This window comes from Boleophthalmus pectinirostris, unplaced genomic scaffold (genome assembly GCF_026225935.1).
Source record: "Boleophthalmus pectinirostris isolate CB_2022bp ecotype Guang Dong unplaced genomic scaffold, ASM2622593v1 HiC_scaffold_12, whole genome shotgun sequence".
In the NCBI taxonomy this organism is placed as follows: domain Eukaryota; kingdom Metazoa; phylum Chordata; class Actinopteri; order Gobiiformes; family Gobiidae; genus Boleophthalmus; species Boleophthalmus pectinirostris.
In genome coordinates, this window is record NW_026571018.1 from 17,517,073 (window position 1) to 17,533,877 (window position 16,805).

At 38.4% G+C, this 16,805-nt stretch overlaps 2 protein-coding genes across 4 annotated transcripts in view; one reads left to right on the forward strand and one right to left on the reverse strand.

Annotated features, from left to right (window-relative positions):
* Window positions 1-7,275, forward strand: part of LOC110169097 (cell adhesion molecule DSCAM-like) — a 162,636-nt gene extending 155,361 nt beyond the window's left edge. For 2 of the 3 annotated variants that reach the window (XM_055148442.1, XM_055148440.1), the window contains exons 26-33: window positions 700-990; window positions 2,249-2,425; window positions 2,501-2,531; window positions 2,608-2,723; window positions 3,114-3,272; window positions 4,101-4,298; window positions 4,908-5,210; window positions 5,421-7,275. In XM_055148442.1, coding sequence (XP_055004417.1) covers window positions 700-990; window positions 2,249-2,425; window positions 2,501-2,531; window positions 2,608-2,723; window positions 3,114-3,272; window positions 4,101-4,298; window positions 4,908-5,210; window positions 5,421-5,797 — 1,652 coding nt within the window. In that variant the 3' untranslated portion in view covers window positions 5,798-7,275. The remainder of the gene's footprint in view (window positions 1-699; window positions 991-2,248; window positions 2,426-2,500; window positions 2,532-2,607; window positions 2,724-3,113; window positions 3,273-4,100; window positions 4,299-4,907; window positions 5,211-5,420) is intronic. The other variant, XM_055148441.1, reaches the window with a different exon arrangement.
* A 3,236-nt stretch (window positions 7,276-10,511) lies between these two features.
* Window positions 10,512-16,805, reverse strand: part of pcp4a (Purkinje cell protein 4a) — a 37,887-nt gene continuing 31,593 nt past the window's right edge. The window contains exon 3 of the mRNA XM_055148822.1: window positions 10,512-10,700. Coding sequence (XP_055004797.1) covers window positions 10,570-10,700 — 131 coding nt within the window. The 3' untranslated portion in view covers window positions 10,512-10,569. The remainder of the gene's footprint in view (window positions 10,701-16,805) is intronic.

Below are 16,805 nucleotides of genomic sequence, written 5' to 3' on the forward strand. Positions count from 1 at the left end.
GGAAACATGTTTGCTTTTCTTGGAATGTTCCACAATATTGCTTTAATCTTTTGTTTGCAGACAAGCAGTAATGCCTCCAGGCTCAGTTACAGGTCAGATCTGTGGAGAGTGGCAACCATAATAAGAATGCTTGTTTATCAGTGTATTTTTAGCAAAAGACCTGTAACTGGTTAAATGTGGGATAGATAAGTTTAATGCCATATTGTGAAACATTTGTGGCAAAGCAATGACAACTCAGTGATAAGCAGGAGGTCAGTGTTGGAAAAAATATTTGAAAGTGTATTTGGTTACAGAATACTAAACGTATTTTGTAATGTATTCTGTTACATAGTCCTATCAGAGTACTGCATTCTGAATACTAAAGCCCAAATTACATGTACATGTGAAATATTCCTTTGATTTAAATAGATAAATAAATCCCACTAAATGAAAAAGTAACTGTACTAGAATACAGTTACTCTAAATTTGTGTTCTGAGTTTCTAATTTTCGGTACATGTATTCACTTCCCAACACTGCAGGTGGCATAAATAGTATTTATGTATTGGCTCATTTTGTGCCAAAAGTGCTGCTTTTTTTTTACCTTTACTCAGCTGTCAGTTATAAGTTTAGTCATAATATATAGTCATACATTGTCCTGAGCATATTTCTTTATCCTTGTTCTAACCTTACATGTTTCTGTGTATGCTTTTGTCCTGCAGAACCCCAGTACTCTAAAGAACAGGAATTATTCACCAGCATCAACGCCACTCGGGTCAAACTCAACCTAAACGGATGGAACAATGGCGGCTGTCCTATCACTTCCTTCACCCTGGAGTACCGCCCTGTGGACTCGCCCACCTGGACCACGGCCCAGCGCACCTCCCTCACCAAGAGCTATATCCTTTACGACCTGCAGGAGGCGACGTGGTACGAGCTGCAGATGAAAGTGTACAACAGCGCTGGATATGCAGAGAAGAGAGTCAAGTTCGCCACGCTCAGCTACGATGGCAGTAAGTTCAAAACCGGACTTTAGTTACACTTTATAATAACTATGCCTTAATTTGCCTTAAAGGGACCATATTACACTACTTTCTGATCTATTTTATAATGTTGTTTCCTCATCAAAAACATGTTTTGTTTCATTCACACATGTTTAACACACAAACCCTGCATATTTGGGCTGAATTCTTCTCTCAAACACAAAATACTCCACTTGCGATGTCATGTGGTAATACAGGAAGTGCTCCGCTGTGTATTTAAACTTGTTATACCATCACAAGAATCAAGTGGATGATTTCAATCCTGGAATTGCCAATCTCTACTGAACTAACCTGAAAACTACTACTACATGATACCACAGGGTGACACAGAGCATTATGAGCTTTGGAGATGTAGACAGATGTGTGAATGAAACAAAACAGGACTCCAGGTTTGTTTTGAGGAGGTAACAGCATTATAATATGACTTAAAGCTCACAAGAGTCAATTATAGGACTTTTAATAAATCATGAAGCATTAAAACCCTACTTTGGAACATTCTCCGCAGTGATAGATACGTTTTATGCTATACTGTTGAAGCTAATAGCCAAAGGAACAACATTTCTATGGAAACAATCTTTCTGTAGATCAAATAAGAGTCAGGTTTGTGAAGATGTGAGCCAGCCAAACATGCTTTTCTTCTAGTGCATTATTATTAAAAAAAATATTAAGTTGTGCATTAGTTTTGTAGTTATTATAAAAAACTTATCCAGACTTCTACTTCCTCTATCCAGGAAAGAAAACATGTGTCAGAGTTAGTCCAGGCCAGTGTGCCTATGATTCACCCCCTTAGCTGTGACTGTCAGAAAGTTAACTAGGAGTTTCTGCACAGATTTTACTCAGTGTTACATCTAGAATAGTCTACAGCAGTGGCTCTCAAACTTTTCACTCAGGTACCCCCTACAAAAAAAATTTGAAATTTCAAGTACCACTAGAGCTAAACCTGGTATATAATAGATAGGACAAGGTCTAAACCCTAGGGCTAAACCAGGTTAGAATTTTTTTTTTTTTTTTTTTACAAGTAGATGGAAAATGAGAAACCTGTCCCCTTTCCCCCCTACCTAGTTTTTGTTCAGGCTTTCTGGTTTCTGGTCTTTTAACAGGTTATGATTGGCCAAACTGACTACACATTTGGACTTTATATGTATTTAAATATAACATATTGCAAGAAATTGTATCTTTTAGTTCATTTTTACAAAGTAAATAAATCAAACTTCATTTCTGTTTTTAGGTACTATTGCCCCTCTGGTCAAAGCCCCAAATGTCAGTGAGGACCACTCTGGAGGCGGAGAGGGGATGAAGATGATGGTGACTATCTCCTGTGTGCTGGTGGGCATCGTGGTGATCTTCATCGGACTGTTAGTGCTGAGGAGGAGGAGGAGGGAGCAAAGATTGAAGAGGCTCAGGGGTGAGGTCCTTAGTACAGTGTGAAACTGCTCTATAATGTGAATACAACTGTACTAACGATCAGTTTGTGTTTTAGATGCAAAGAGCTTGGCCGAGATGCTGATGAGGTACAGGTCTTCAGTGCTTTTATTGTGTTGTGATTGTATGAATTTTGCTTAATATCTGTGTTTGTATTTCCTTTAGTAAAAACACACGTCCAGCAGAGCCAGTGAACAAGCAGCAGCAGACCCTCCGAATGCACATCGACATCCCCAGGGCCCAGCTTCTGATCGAGGAGAGGGACACCATGGAGACTGTTGGTAAGGCAAATGTGGACATTAAAGACACATTTACCACATTTTTACTCTTCAAAATGTGAAAAACACAACTAGTTAATTTTGCATAGGTACAAAGGTGTTCCTCACATATCTTATGCTTTCCAAGCATCCTAATTATTCAGTGTGATAACTTTATGAGCTTGTTTCACAACTAGGATGCTAACAGCACACTTCATTATGAGGACATAATGCTTTAAAATTAGATGCAGAAAACACACAGTGGTCTCATTTCTACCTTAAGAGCTGCTTACACAGTACTGCGGTAAAACAAGTTTTGCTTAACTACAATTTTTTTTTTTATTTCTTTGTTATCTTTGCTTTGTGAAATGCTTAAAAATATATTCACCTGATTTGCATTTGTTGTTGCTGCAGATGACAGATCCACTGTGTTACTGACTGACAATGACTTTGGGGAGACACAGAAGCAGAAGTCGTCCACAGTGACTCACACAGTGCATTACCAGTCTCTGTCCCAGGCCACAGGTCCTCTGGTGGATGTGTCCGATGCCAGGCCCGGAACCAGTAAGTCCAGTACGGACGCTTTTTTTTCTTCATTTTGGCTTCTGAATAAGTTGCATTGTGTGTCTGTGTGATGTCTGTGCTGTTTTACTTCTTGTGCACCTAATATTTTCAGTTTAGCACCACTTTGCTTTTTTTTTTTCATTTGCATATTTTTTTTTTTTTTTGTGCAATTTGTTTTTGTGCAATATAAACATTTAATACTGATCACTTTAAAGCAGTGTTGAAGAAACTGTCATTGCATAGATTTCTGGGATTTTTTCTTTTACTCTGGAAAATGTTCAGTTTTTACTAGAAACTACTACTACTATTTTAAATTTTGCTCCCTATTTTGAATTTATTATCACCATTTATATTGTTGTATCTTTGTTATTATATTTATTGTGATGTGTCATTAAAGTTTGTCTAAGTCTAGATATCCAAACTTATGATCCACAAATGTTGCCCTTATAATTATTATTTGTTTGGTATTGGCTCTACAAACCTGACACATTAATCTTACTTACAACAATCACATCTTTTGGGAATTTTTCTAAATGTTGAACTTTGGTATTTTTTATTTCAGGTAGGCTTAGTAATTACCATAAACCAGGTCAACAAATCTTTATCGTTACAGTTAAGCAGTAAATTCCTCTATAGATCTTTTTGACCTGTTTTCCAGCTCAGTTTAAAACTATGAGGAGTCTGTGACGTAATGTGACTGCAACTAACCTGTGAATGGATACATTATATCTTAGGCCTACTGCAGTTTCTTTGTAATTTATTTTGCTCTATCCCTCTTCTCAGGTTCATGAAGGCGTATTTGAAATGGCATTTTAAAGTTCTGCTTTTTGCCCTCAGACCCCACTGCCCGCCGCACCGCTAAAGCTGGTCCTGCAGCTCGAAACCGCTACGCCAGCCAGTGGACGCTGAACAGACCTCACCCCCCTGTTTCCTCCCACACCCTCAGCACAGACTGGAGACTGCCTACGCCCAGAGTGGCAGGATCTGTGGACAAAGAGAGTGACAGCTACAGCGTCAGCCCATCTCAGGACACAGGTAAACTGCACTGGGGTCTTACACAGGCAATAAACAGGGTCATTGTGATGGTGTCCTTATTGCGTCATAGAATGGATTTCTTTCAAACATGTAAACTATAAAGACACAAAACTGTCACAAATAACAACACGTCCGAAGAGGAGTGGGAAGAAGTATCTTATTTACTCCTATGCTTCTTTAGATGTTTCGTGTTAGTCTTTTTATGTTTTAGTTTTGTTTATCAATTTCTACATTTACTTAAATAAAAAGAGATAAATACATGAATAGAATAATCAGTTTTATGTCAGTTTATCAGTAGATTTGTAGGACAAAGTACAGTTATTTATAAAAAATACTGTTTACATGACATTTAAGTTATCTGATCAGATTTTTGGTGTGCTTGTAAATATAGCCAATATTAGTTCTGATTCAGATTTGATTTCTTCATCATTTGGAACAGATTACTTTTGATTTATTCTTGAGTTATGAGCCAGTCCTTGTTTAGAAATTTGTGTTAGGGTAATCTGATAATGTGGCACTTGGTATAGAAAGAATTCCTTACCCAACTTTTATTTCATAACAACAAAATTTCTAACCGTAAACATACTAACACCTGTAATGACTAACCAGACCGCGCGAGGAGCAGCATGGTGTCTACAGAGAGTGCTTCGTCCACATACGAGGAGCTGGCGAGGGCCTATGAGCACGCCAAGATGGAGGAGCAGCTGCGGCACGCCAAGTTCACCATCACCGAGTGTTTCATCTCGGACACGTCGTCGGAGCAGATGACGGCGGGCACAAACGACTACACCGACAGTCTGACCTCTAGCACGCCATCCGAGTCCGGCATCTGCCGCTTCACCGCCTCGCCACCCAAGCCTCAGGACGTGAGCCGCGTCATGAACATGGCCGTGCCCAAAGCCCACAGACCGGGTGAGGCAGGCTAACCACTAACAGCTTTCTAAATGCTAATGTCTAATCTTAATATCAATACTAACACTTGACTCTCTGTTGACTCTCTGTTTTGAATACATTGTCAGAATTGTTGACACAGAAAGTGTTGTCAGGAGAATACTTCGAAATTAAGATGATTAATGAGTTTTTTCATTAGGATCAAATTGTAATTTCTCATGTGTCCTGCAGGAGGCGAGCTGGTTCACCTTCCTCCCTACCTGCGCATGGACTTCCTGTTAAATCGCGGCATGTCATGCTCGGGCACCAGAGCGACCTCCAGCACAGAGCGGGCAGCCATGGGCCAGGCCTGTCTGGAGCCTCAGAAGAGCCGCTCTCTGAAGAGGCCGTCCCGTATGGCCCCGCCCACACCCACAGAAGCCCCCCAGGCCAGCAGGGACGCTGCTGCCCAGTGGCAGCCAGGCTCTGCCGCCACACTGCCCCACAGAGAGGGCTCAGAGCTGGCACAGGCCGCCAAACTGAGCACGTCCCAGGAGTCTCTGCTGGACTCAAGAGGACATCTCAAACAGAGCAGCAACCCCTACGCAAAGTCCTATACGCTGGTATAACAGTAGGGGGCGCAGTCCTACACGCTGGTGTAACAGCGGACTCACTGGACTAACACTCAAGTGCAGTAAACTGACTCACCACAGTTCTGTATATACGGCGCCCCCTGCAGGGTGGCCTCACTTTTACTAATCTCCTTTTATTTATTTTAGAGCTTTTGTTTTTCTCTTTTCAGTTTGTTTATACTGTTTTATTTGATTCACTCATTGGAGACGACTCCAGACGGAGCTTTGCCAAACTAATTGAGTATTGAGGAGCATTATTTATTCTTGTTCATTCTTTATATTAATCAGTGATTATTATTGTTAGTTGTCAACTTACTGATCATTATTCTTGATAACCAAATGCTCACCACTGCTACAAGGTTTTCATACGAACCCGGACATGTTTTTGTTCTTCCGGAGTAGAAGATGACCATTTGGAGTCATGTTTTTCCTATGGAATATTCAGAAAAACTGAATAAACTTGGGAGAAATCTTGGAACAAAAGCAATTGACACCAGTCCAAACTTTTCAGCTGCTCTCAACTTGTTACTTTTTTGAAGAAAAAAAAATCTATTTCCTATGGATGCATGGGGACTGACCAACTAAAAAGACAATGAGGATGACGACCGCGGCTGGGCAGACCAGTCGAGCATTTTGTCACACTATGAAATGATCCAATGTGAAGATTTATTATTCTTATTACTATAAATATATATATAAAAAGAGAAATCACTTTTATTTGTGGATATTACAGGGAGAAATTGATTTGGTTAATAAAGTCCTTAGTCATGTTTGCACATATCTTGTTTTAATTAGGAAATGGAGTCTCTGTTGATATTTCTCTGTGTCCCATTCTCTGATGGTGCAATATGAAAAAAGCTATGAAAAGTCTATGAAACTATACTGTACTGTAAAGAAGTATGTTGTGAGTATCCTACAGGGCGGGACACTGCTATGTATTCAGGGGTATTTACTGCTGCAGTGAGCCAGCGGTAAATGTTGTTAGCTAGAACAGGGAGGTTTTAGACAGTAACGGTTTGCACTTCACAACATCCCCACTACAGTGTGTCCAGATCAGTCCCCTCTCTCAGTGCACTAGGCAGAGCCTCCGGGCTCTCACTCTCCTCAGTAGATTTACTGTTGCTGCATTGCAGCAATACTCCTCTACAGGGAAAATGTGAGACAATCCAACAGAATCCCCCTTCAAACCAAACCTAATGTCTATGGGAAATATCTAAAAATGTGGATATGCGTAAAGAGATGTTTTGTTCTGTCTACCCCCACCAGCTTCTGTTCTTTCTGTTGGGTCCACCGAAAGGAGTTTGATCCAAGATGCTGTGAGGTCATTCTGTCCGTTTATTTGGTTAGATCTTTGATTAACTGTCTTCATTATGATACATTTTAACAAAAGAATAATGTCACATTTTATTTTTAACATTAGTGTTCACCAAGGTGGCACTGGAATAAAGAGAAACTAACACAAAGTTCAAAATTTGATAAATAAAATGGCTGTTCCCCAAAGCGTCTTGTGCAGGTTTGAAATGTTTACAGATGTTTACAGCCTTATTTGTTCCTCAACAGGTCCCAGCTCCAAGGCCCGCTGCTGTGCACTGCGGCCCCCTCACCAGCAGGAGGCAGTATGGTACAGCTTTGCATTGTGCAGTCACCAGGCAGATTTGACCAACAACACAGAGTCAACTTTACGAGTAGAACATATAAAATATGCAATAAAATGTAATGAATATAAAAATGATGATCCTGCACTATAAAACAGGCCGGAGTGGCCTAATTCAAACAAGTGTATTTGGTTAATTTATAGGGATCTGATCTGTTTTACAGACTACGGACTGGACCATCGGTATCACTGATAAGGACCTTTAAATAGTCCCAGTCCAACTCACAGGCTACAACTAATCAATACAGCATTAAAAGCTTTAATGGCTAATAGCCTATTCCAAACCCCCCACCACATATTTTAGATCTATGTTGATTAAGGTTGTTTAATAAACCCTATTATCCTGCAATCTATCAAATGTTTAATAAGATTGTAGTAGTAGTACTAGTATTAGTAGTAGTAGTAGTAATAATAATAATAATAATAACAATAATAATAATAATACTAAGTCTTAGACTGTATTTAGGCCTATATACAAACTACAAAACCGTGCTTAAAATTATACCTCCTACTACATGTTTCTAACATGTACACGCTTCCAAGACATAAAACAAAACAAATTACATTCTTTTGTCATCAGTCATACAACACTGTCCACTCCACATATTCTCACTGTGATGTGGGACTTCACTGCACAAAATCATTTCTTTAACAGTCCAGATTTAACACTCTGGATGAAAAATACGATTCATAATTTGAAGATGAAGACAATTTAAAGGACAAAACATAAAGAACAGACAAAAAAAAAAGTGAAAAAATGACTATCATATCTGAAGGTAAGATGTAAGAAACACAAATGTTCAAATACTTTATTGTCAGCATAAAGCTTTTGTCACTTGCTCACAGTGGAAAGATTAACCAAATGAGTTCTGTGACTTCAACCTTTGTTACTCAAGTAGGAGTAAAAATATGTGGTATGAAAACTACTCCAAAATGCAGGATTTCTTTAAATAGATACTAAAGTAAATGTAACTGAGTACTACCCACCTCCACGTGAGTTGCTCTGCAGCTCTGGTCTCGTTCGTATGTCGCTGGTTTATAATGATCTGATCATAAATAGCGGCTCGGAGCTGGACTGACTCGTTCACTGTGATCAGTCAGAGAAATATGAAGCTGTCAGCGGCTGTCGCGAGGGGAATGAATCTGAAAAATGTTCTGTAATAAACTATTTTCTAGATGCTTACAGCTCAGACCAGCACTCACTCACATGTGTACAGATTTCATGTCCCGGCTACAGGCAAAGTCAAGGCATACTGAAAAATACTGAATATCTGGTGGGATTATATTTTAGTATCAGACACAAACGCGACACAAAAGCATATTTTAGTTGGTCAAATCCCATATTCTTTTAGATGTTGATGTATAATGTTTATACCCTATAGCCAAACTAATGAACTTTCTTATATGAAGTCAATTATATAGGTATGTGCATTTATATAGAATAATCCTTACTGTTAGTTTACATATATATACAGTGGCAGAGTTAGCAATTTGGGAGCCCTAGGCGAACTTGAGTTTGGGGCCCTTACTATAAAGTACTGTTTTTCTCTTTTGTTTTGTTTTTTTATATATTTATTGTCTGTTTTTCCCCATTGTCCTTGACACATGCACATCTCTATTTGAATTATGGTGGATTGGAAACATGTCTTATTAGTTCGGTAGCCTACTAAAGAACCAGAGCTGAAAGTAGTTTTATTTTTTGCTTGTAAAATTACATTTTTGTTTACATCAATTACATATGATGATATTATTATTATTTTTCTTATGATTATTCTTTGAAAGTCAACTACTGTCGTTTAATGTCATACTGAGAGAAAATCTAATTGCTCTGAAGCCTCGGCCATTAGTGGCACTGAGGGCAATTAGTTGGGGGCCCCTCCAGGTTTGGGGGACCTAGGCAGACACCTACTTTTGCCTAATGGTAGCACCACCTCTGTATATATATAGTATATGTACACTTGCTTTGTATTAGAAGGACCTGACTTCGCATCTGTCATTTACTGGTAAGAAAAATCTAATAAACTTACAGATGGTAGCTTTAAAATCCTAAAACTGGAAAATATCAGTTATAAGATGCTTACATTTTTATTATTTAAAGTATGTAACTGAACCTTGCGGATACACTTCTATGTAGCATTTGGTTCAACAACAGTTCAGTAAGAAATTATGACACAAAAGACATCATTTTCCAGTTTTTTATTGATTCCACTGTGAACCATAGTGTCTGAAGCTGCATGCATTCATATGTGCTTGTACAGTATACAACGATAGAGGAGAAGAGGAGATCACATTAAAACAATAGACAAATCAAACTACACACACTTGTTAACGTAAAGTAATGTAATATGCAATACTACTAATCACTCAGTGACGACGAGGTGTCCAAAACCCATTATATTTCAGAATACAGTTAAAATTATATGTTTTTGTTTGGTATAAATCACATCTACATTGAAATCTTGTGGCTTTATATTCCTCTTTAAAGGAGCACTGTGTAACCTTTCTGGTGGAGGGTCTATCGCCTGCTTCTCTCCACGGAGATGTTGCCTGGAGTGTTCCACAGTATGGCATTAAACTTATTAATATACACATCACACATGCACATGTTTAAATATCAGATCTGTGCAGAGGCGAGCCCACTCACAGTAAGAATGCAAGTTTTTAAGTGAATAAAAAAACATGTTATTGAGTTAATGCAAGATGGATATGTTTAATGCCACACTGGGACATTCCAGACAAAACAACATCATCTCCATGGAGACAAGTTGATGACGGACTCTCCATCAGTAAAGTTACACAGTGCACCTTTAACTACAGCTATTATTGTTTTTATAGGTGAAAAATACACAAAATGTTACAGGAAAAAAAAGCACAAAAAACTGGCACTCGAAATAAAATAAAAAAAAGTAACAGAACATCAACAAATACATCAACGTAAACACTTATTATGCGTTTCATATTTAGTTACAATAACACACAGACAAATATACTGTTATCCACCTGCACCGCCCCCACCCCGCTCCACCCCAGGCCCGTTGAGTTCATGACAGTGCTCTGTATTCAACATGCAAGACCACGCCCCCTTTCAGACATTGCCGTGGAAGTGGGTGGGGCTTTACGACTTCACATCCTGCTTCTTTTTCTGGTACTTCCTGAACTGAGACTGGATGGCCACGGCTGCCTTGGCTGTCTCCGGGTCCTCCATGTCAATGTCAAAGTCCTCGGGCTGGTTGTTTTTCTTATCGTCTGAACAAATGAAAAAGAGGCAGTTTATGAGAAGTAGCATTACAAATATGGTCACTTTTTGGAAGGTAATACTTGGTTTGTGAGGGATAATAGTAGTGTTGTAGTCAAGACCGCACTCATCGAGACCAAGACCAGTCTGAGACCACAGGATCCCAAGACCAGGACAAGACCAAGACCTCTGAGAGTCTTTCAAAGCCTTTTAAAGGTCGAGACCAAGACAAGGCCAAGACCACGGCCCACTGAGACCAAATCAAGACCATCTTTGACATTTCCTACATTTATTTGTATTTTATAGTTATTTTGGTACATATATATCAATGCTTTTATAAATTTATCTCCATTTTATCTGATTAATGTTCACTTAGGTTTAAAATAGACCAAGCAAACTCTACTGCACTTAAACACTCTGTGACCCTTTTTTGGACCCTCACCCACAGTTTGAGAAGCCCTTCTTTAATCCCACAAAAAACAACTTCAGAGTTAATCAAGTGTTTTTTTGTTTCAGTGATGTTTTGCAGCCTCTGCGCATTTACTGGCCGTGGTGAAATATGATCACATTCCTCGAGTATCAGATCTCGAGTCCAAGACAAGACTGAGACCAAGTGCCATCAAGACTGAGACAAGACCGAGTCCAAATGTGCTCGAGTCCAAGACGAGACTAAGACCGTAAAAAAATGGTCTAGAGGTCAGTCTTGACTACTACAACACCAGATAATAGCAAGCAAGTGGAGTTTAAAAACACAGTGGAGCGTTTACTGTATTATCACATGACATAAGGTGGAACAGTGTTTTCTGTGTGAGAGAAGAACTCAACCTAAATATGTAGGGTTTGTGTGTTAAACATGTGTGAATGAAACAAATTAAACAAAACACAACTCCATGTTTGTGATGAAGAAACAACATGAAATGAAATGGAGCCAAGTGCAGACATTCACAATAGAAAATGCAAATAAACTAAAAGTGACACTTTCATTCATTCAGGAGTGATTCATCATAGAGAAGCTTTCATCTGTGGTCATTTGGACTCAAAACATTTCAGCTCCCACTCAGAAGCCATTTATCACTAGATGTGGGGTAGAACTTAGTACCCAGAGTCGAATAAATTAGCAGTGTTTCAAGCCAGTACCAGCGGTTGAAAATGGCTTCTGGATGGGTGCCAAAACATCTTGATCACAAAAACAGATGAGAAAAGATGAATCCTTTTCTACAAATAATTGATTGAAGAGTAAATTTGAGTAAAACTTGGTCAAAATAACACAATAAACTACTCATATACAATTTAAGTTTTAAATGTTTTACAAACTGGAGTTTTGATTTTTGATTGCTCACCAACTGCACACAATTTTAGAAGAGAAAAATGGTAGTAGAGGATAAGTGTAAAATATCAGTACATTTTTCTATCAAAACACTATTTCAGAACACTCTATTTGTTTCTCATTATTGTATACAAATGTTATAACTTTTTAAAACTGCCTTGCACAACGTTTCTGGTGGAGCTTTCTCTTCACTGCCTACTCACTGCCACAATGTTAAACTTATCTATCTCCATGGAGATAAGCCAAGTTACAGGTCAGACCCATGATCCTGGTGTTTTTATTTCTCTATTTAGTCCCTAAATCCAGATATCGACATTAATAACAGACAAACTGTGAGCCATTTTCCCAAAGGACACTCCCACTAGCTTTAGGAGCAGGTCTGACTGCCAGCGTTTCACCCCAAGCTAAACCAACGGTGAAAGCAAGTTTCACAAGTACAAAGTTTCTTTTCCATTCAAGATAGACAAGCTTAATGCCAGAGTGTGGAACATTTTAGGCAAAGCAATAAACTCCTCATAGTGAATGACAAGCATTCCACAAACCTCTTTCAGAAAAAGTTACCTAGTTCATCTTTAAATTTAAATGTCCTTTTTCCTTGGTGGTACTTTACTGTCATCTCCATGTCTGGCGTATTCGCAGTCACTTTCTCTGTCATTTTCACCTGTGTGGCCGACATCACACAGGAGCACGAGCGAAACACAGCATACGGGCTGGTGAGTCAGACTTTTCAAATGTCACGATTTGTGAAATATCTAGGTTTGTGATTTATGTTTTATTAATCTGTTCAGGGTTCAGGGTTAGCAGTTTGCATGCAGGATAAGACTTAGTTCAGGATTTAGTTGTTTGTGGAGGAAATTATTGTTTTATTTAATTTGAAGAGGCAATCATTGCATACTGACTGTTGCTGTGTAGTAAGTTTAGGTGCGCAGACATTGTCCTGAGGGAAATAGTTGTTGATCTAAAACTCATCAGATGACAGATTATCACTGTTAGAAATGAACTATCCAAATAACTATTAATAAAACAATACAATTAAAATATTGATTTAACACAAAACATGCATCACTATCCATCTGTTAGGGTTAGGTCAGCATTTATGATCATCTACATTCATGTGTGTAGAAAATATGTGTGTTGTATGTGCGCACAGTGTACACTAAACATACATATTTTTTTATTCATACTAGTTAGACAGATACTCTGCATGTCTCCTGCAGAAAGAGCCGCTGTTCTGTCTGTATCATGTCAGTCGATCGCACCAATACTTCTGTACCACTGAAAATTTAAAAAGGTAATCGAGCAGTAGAAAGAAAGTTTGGAGCCTTCAAGGTATTCAGTGAAGGCCTAAGAAAAAATATTGAATTATTTTTTACTACTAATATATTTATGTTTTTTATTCATTAATAAACACTACACTAGTAAGAATTTCTAGATGCTTGTTATAAACGTGGACTAATATTTCTTGGGAAGCAAAGGGTTAATATAATGGAATGGAAATGGACCAATCACAATTTTTCTTCCAATGGTATCTGGGCAAATCAGTGACTATCCCTGCAGGCACTGAACTAAAGAAACACATGCAGGGCCTTCGGTGCATGGATCTGGTTGTTGTCCATTCATTAGCCTGTAGCAGTAACATGCTGCCAGTGGAGAGTTGGGGCTGGGCGGGAGAGAGTGATCACACATCACAATAGGCCAAAAGTGTGTGATAATGTTTACAAAGACCAGTCACTTGATTTCAGGTCACCCCCACCCTATGCCTCCAAGACGTATTTTACTGATGTAATGTAAAGTAATGGGCAGAAGCAACATAATGACATCAAATTTTCTGCAAACTTCAAGCCCTTCCTAGACCTCCATTAAGTCGCTCCAAACCAGCGCATTTAAATGCCAAACACGTGACTCAAATAAAGTGATATGAGCACATTTAACGTGATAAAAATATGTCTATGCAGCTCACTTGCGTCCTCTATAGGCCAGCTATCACTGCTCAAAATTGTTCTCCACCCATTTGTAGCTGTACTGGAGGAGTCTTGAAAAAGTGCAATCCAATGGAGCGTGATTTGGGAGCTACTTTTTACAGTGCACAGTTGAATAAGTGCGTAATGAAGCCGTGTAAACCGAGCTGCTCTGAGACACTGCTCTTGTGTGGGCTGTAGTCTGCACTGTTATGGACCGGGCTCATTCATGTCGTAGTAAAGGCCAAATATGAAGCCTGACATTAAATCAAAGGCCAGTGATAAAGTCCACATATCGACACACAAACAACTGCGAACTGGGAAGTGTCTGTGTTCTCTTTATATTTTAACTCAAAGGTGCATTGTGCAACTTTTCTGGACGAGGTTCCACCAAGTGCTTTTCAATAGAAGATGTTATTGCTTTGTCTGGTGTGTTTCACAGTACACCATTAAACCTTTCTATCTTCATGGAGACCAGACAAAACCAGGTCAGATCTGTGGAGAGGCAACCCCATTCACAATCAGAATTCCTGTTTTTCTAGGTATTTTTGAGCCATAAAACCACCTGTAATTGAATAAATGTAACGTAGAGCTGCTGCGTGTCTTACTGAGGAACATTTGAGGCAGAACATTGACATATCTATAGAAACAAGAAGGTGATGGACCCTAACCAAAAAGTTACATAGTGCACCTTTACCACTGTTCATTTCAAGGGTCATCACTAGAAATCAGCTACCATGGTCCATAAGTATTTGTGTAGATCTCAACAAGTTAGAATATCATGAAAAATTTCAATATTTTTGTCACTCATTTCAGAAAGTAAAAGACGTATATTATTTCCATGTTATTCTAATTTGATTGGAGATGTCCCGCCTCATATGGGTCTTACTTCAGCTACTACACTTATACACCTAAAATATTAACTCTACTACTCTACTTTAACATTTTTCACCATGCAAATGCCTAGATATTTGGTTTAAATTGTTAATTGCTATGGCAGCAGTCCTATTTTTCATCATTCTGAAACCTATGCATAGGCTGTTTTTCCATTATAGTAAAATACAATACTGACAATCAGGATTCTAGCTCAAGATCTGATTTCTGATTAATAACTTTTATGTTGCAGAGTCTGACACCTGAGATATTATTGCTTTGTCAGGAATGTTCTACAATAGTGAATTTTATCGCCATGAAGATGCTACCAGGGTAAACATTCTGTGGAATCAATCAATCCATTAGTTATTTCGAGCTTGGTTGTTGAATTTCGTTTTCACACATTACTGCCAGTCAACTTAACATCGTAAAACTTACAACAAAACTTTTCTGTGACATTTGTGCACTTACAATAATGAAGTAAGGAAGTGGGAAGGAGTAAAACTTTTTAACTCCCACCCCGAGGCAGAGCAATAAAATCAGCTGGGTGGCAAAAGTTACATAGTGCTCCTTTAGTAAAAACAAATATAGTAAATCTATTTGTTACTTTCCTGAGCATAAACAATACAGACTTGTAATTATCGCTATTGAATAAAGGAACAGCCCATCAATCCCCCCATAGTTTGAACTCTGCTCCAAATGAAATGCTTTTATTGGCAGGACTGACTCCAGATCTCTATATTATACAGATAAAAGCTGATCACTGACAATTAAAATAAATAACTGCACCAATCTTGATTAGAAAAAACTAATAACTGCATGAATTAATTACAAAGTTACAAAAAGCACATTAACTTAAGTGTACAGTAGGACTATAGAGGCCAGTGCTCAGAGAGTGGAATAACTCAAATGAATGTTCAGCTTTATTGGCCGCCGCTGGAGTTTTCACAATAAACAGAAATGTCACAATATATCAAGTCATGGAAGCGAAAGGTCAGAGTATTTTTTTGCGGTAGTGCAGTTGTTGTCGTGCTGTGTGGTGCTCTCAGTGCTCTCTGTGCTGACCTGCTGTGCTGGGGCAGATTAAGTGATGTCTCCAAATGACCTACTTACATTTAGACGTCATCTTTTGTTGACCTTGGAGCGCTTAAAATGACAGGATTGGAAATGAGGAGGAAAATGGTATTACGAAATGGCAAAAGTTACTCATATACTAGTACTGTACAGGACAGTGGTGGAAGAGGTACTCAGCTTTGTTACTTGAAGGTGCATTGTGTAATTTTTCAACACCTGCTTGTCTCCTTGGAGAAGTTACTGCTTTGCCATGATTGATGACAAGTTAATGGTCAGATCTATGAAGAGGCAAGCCTGCACATAGTAAGAATTCATGTTTTTCAAGTTTTTTTTTTTTTTTTTTTGAGCTCTTGAACTTCTGTAATTGAATAAATCCTAGGCAGATATGTTTAATGCCCTACTCTGGAACATTCTATGCAACAAAATATCTCCATAGAGACAAGCAAGTAGCGAGTAGACGTTTGCAGTGCACCTTAAAGTAAAAGTACAGATACCAGAGCAAAAAAAAAAAAAAACCCTCAATACTCAAAAGTATCATATGAAAAAAACTACTAAGTAAAAGTATTTAAGTACCTGTTAAAATGTACTTAAAGCGTAAAAAGTAAAAGTGTTTTGCACAGATTTTGAGATGTAATAAAGCAAATGTATTGATTTTGATATAGATTTGTGCTGAATTTTGTTCAGTGAAAATAATTGAAATGGTATGTTTTTGTTTGTTTGTTTGTTTTTTGCATATTTGTTTGCTCAAATTATAAATGTGTTAAAAATAAACCCTCAGCCTTTTCAGCAGGTCTCAAAGTAAAATTACAAATACTTTTACTTTTCAGTCCAGTTCAAAAATGTAGTGGAGTAGAACGTACAGATATCTGCTCTCAAATGTAGTG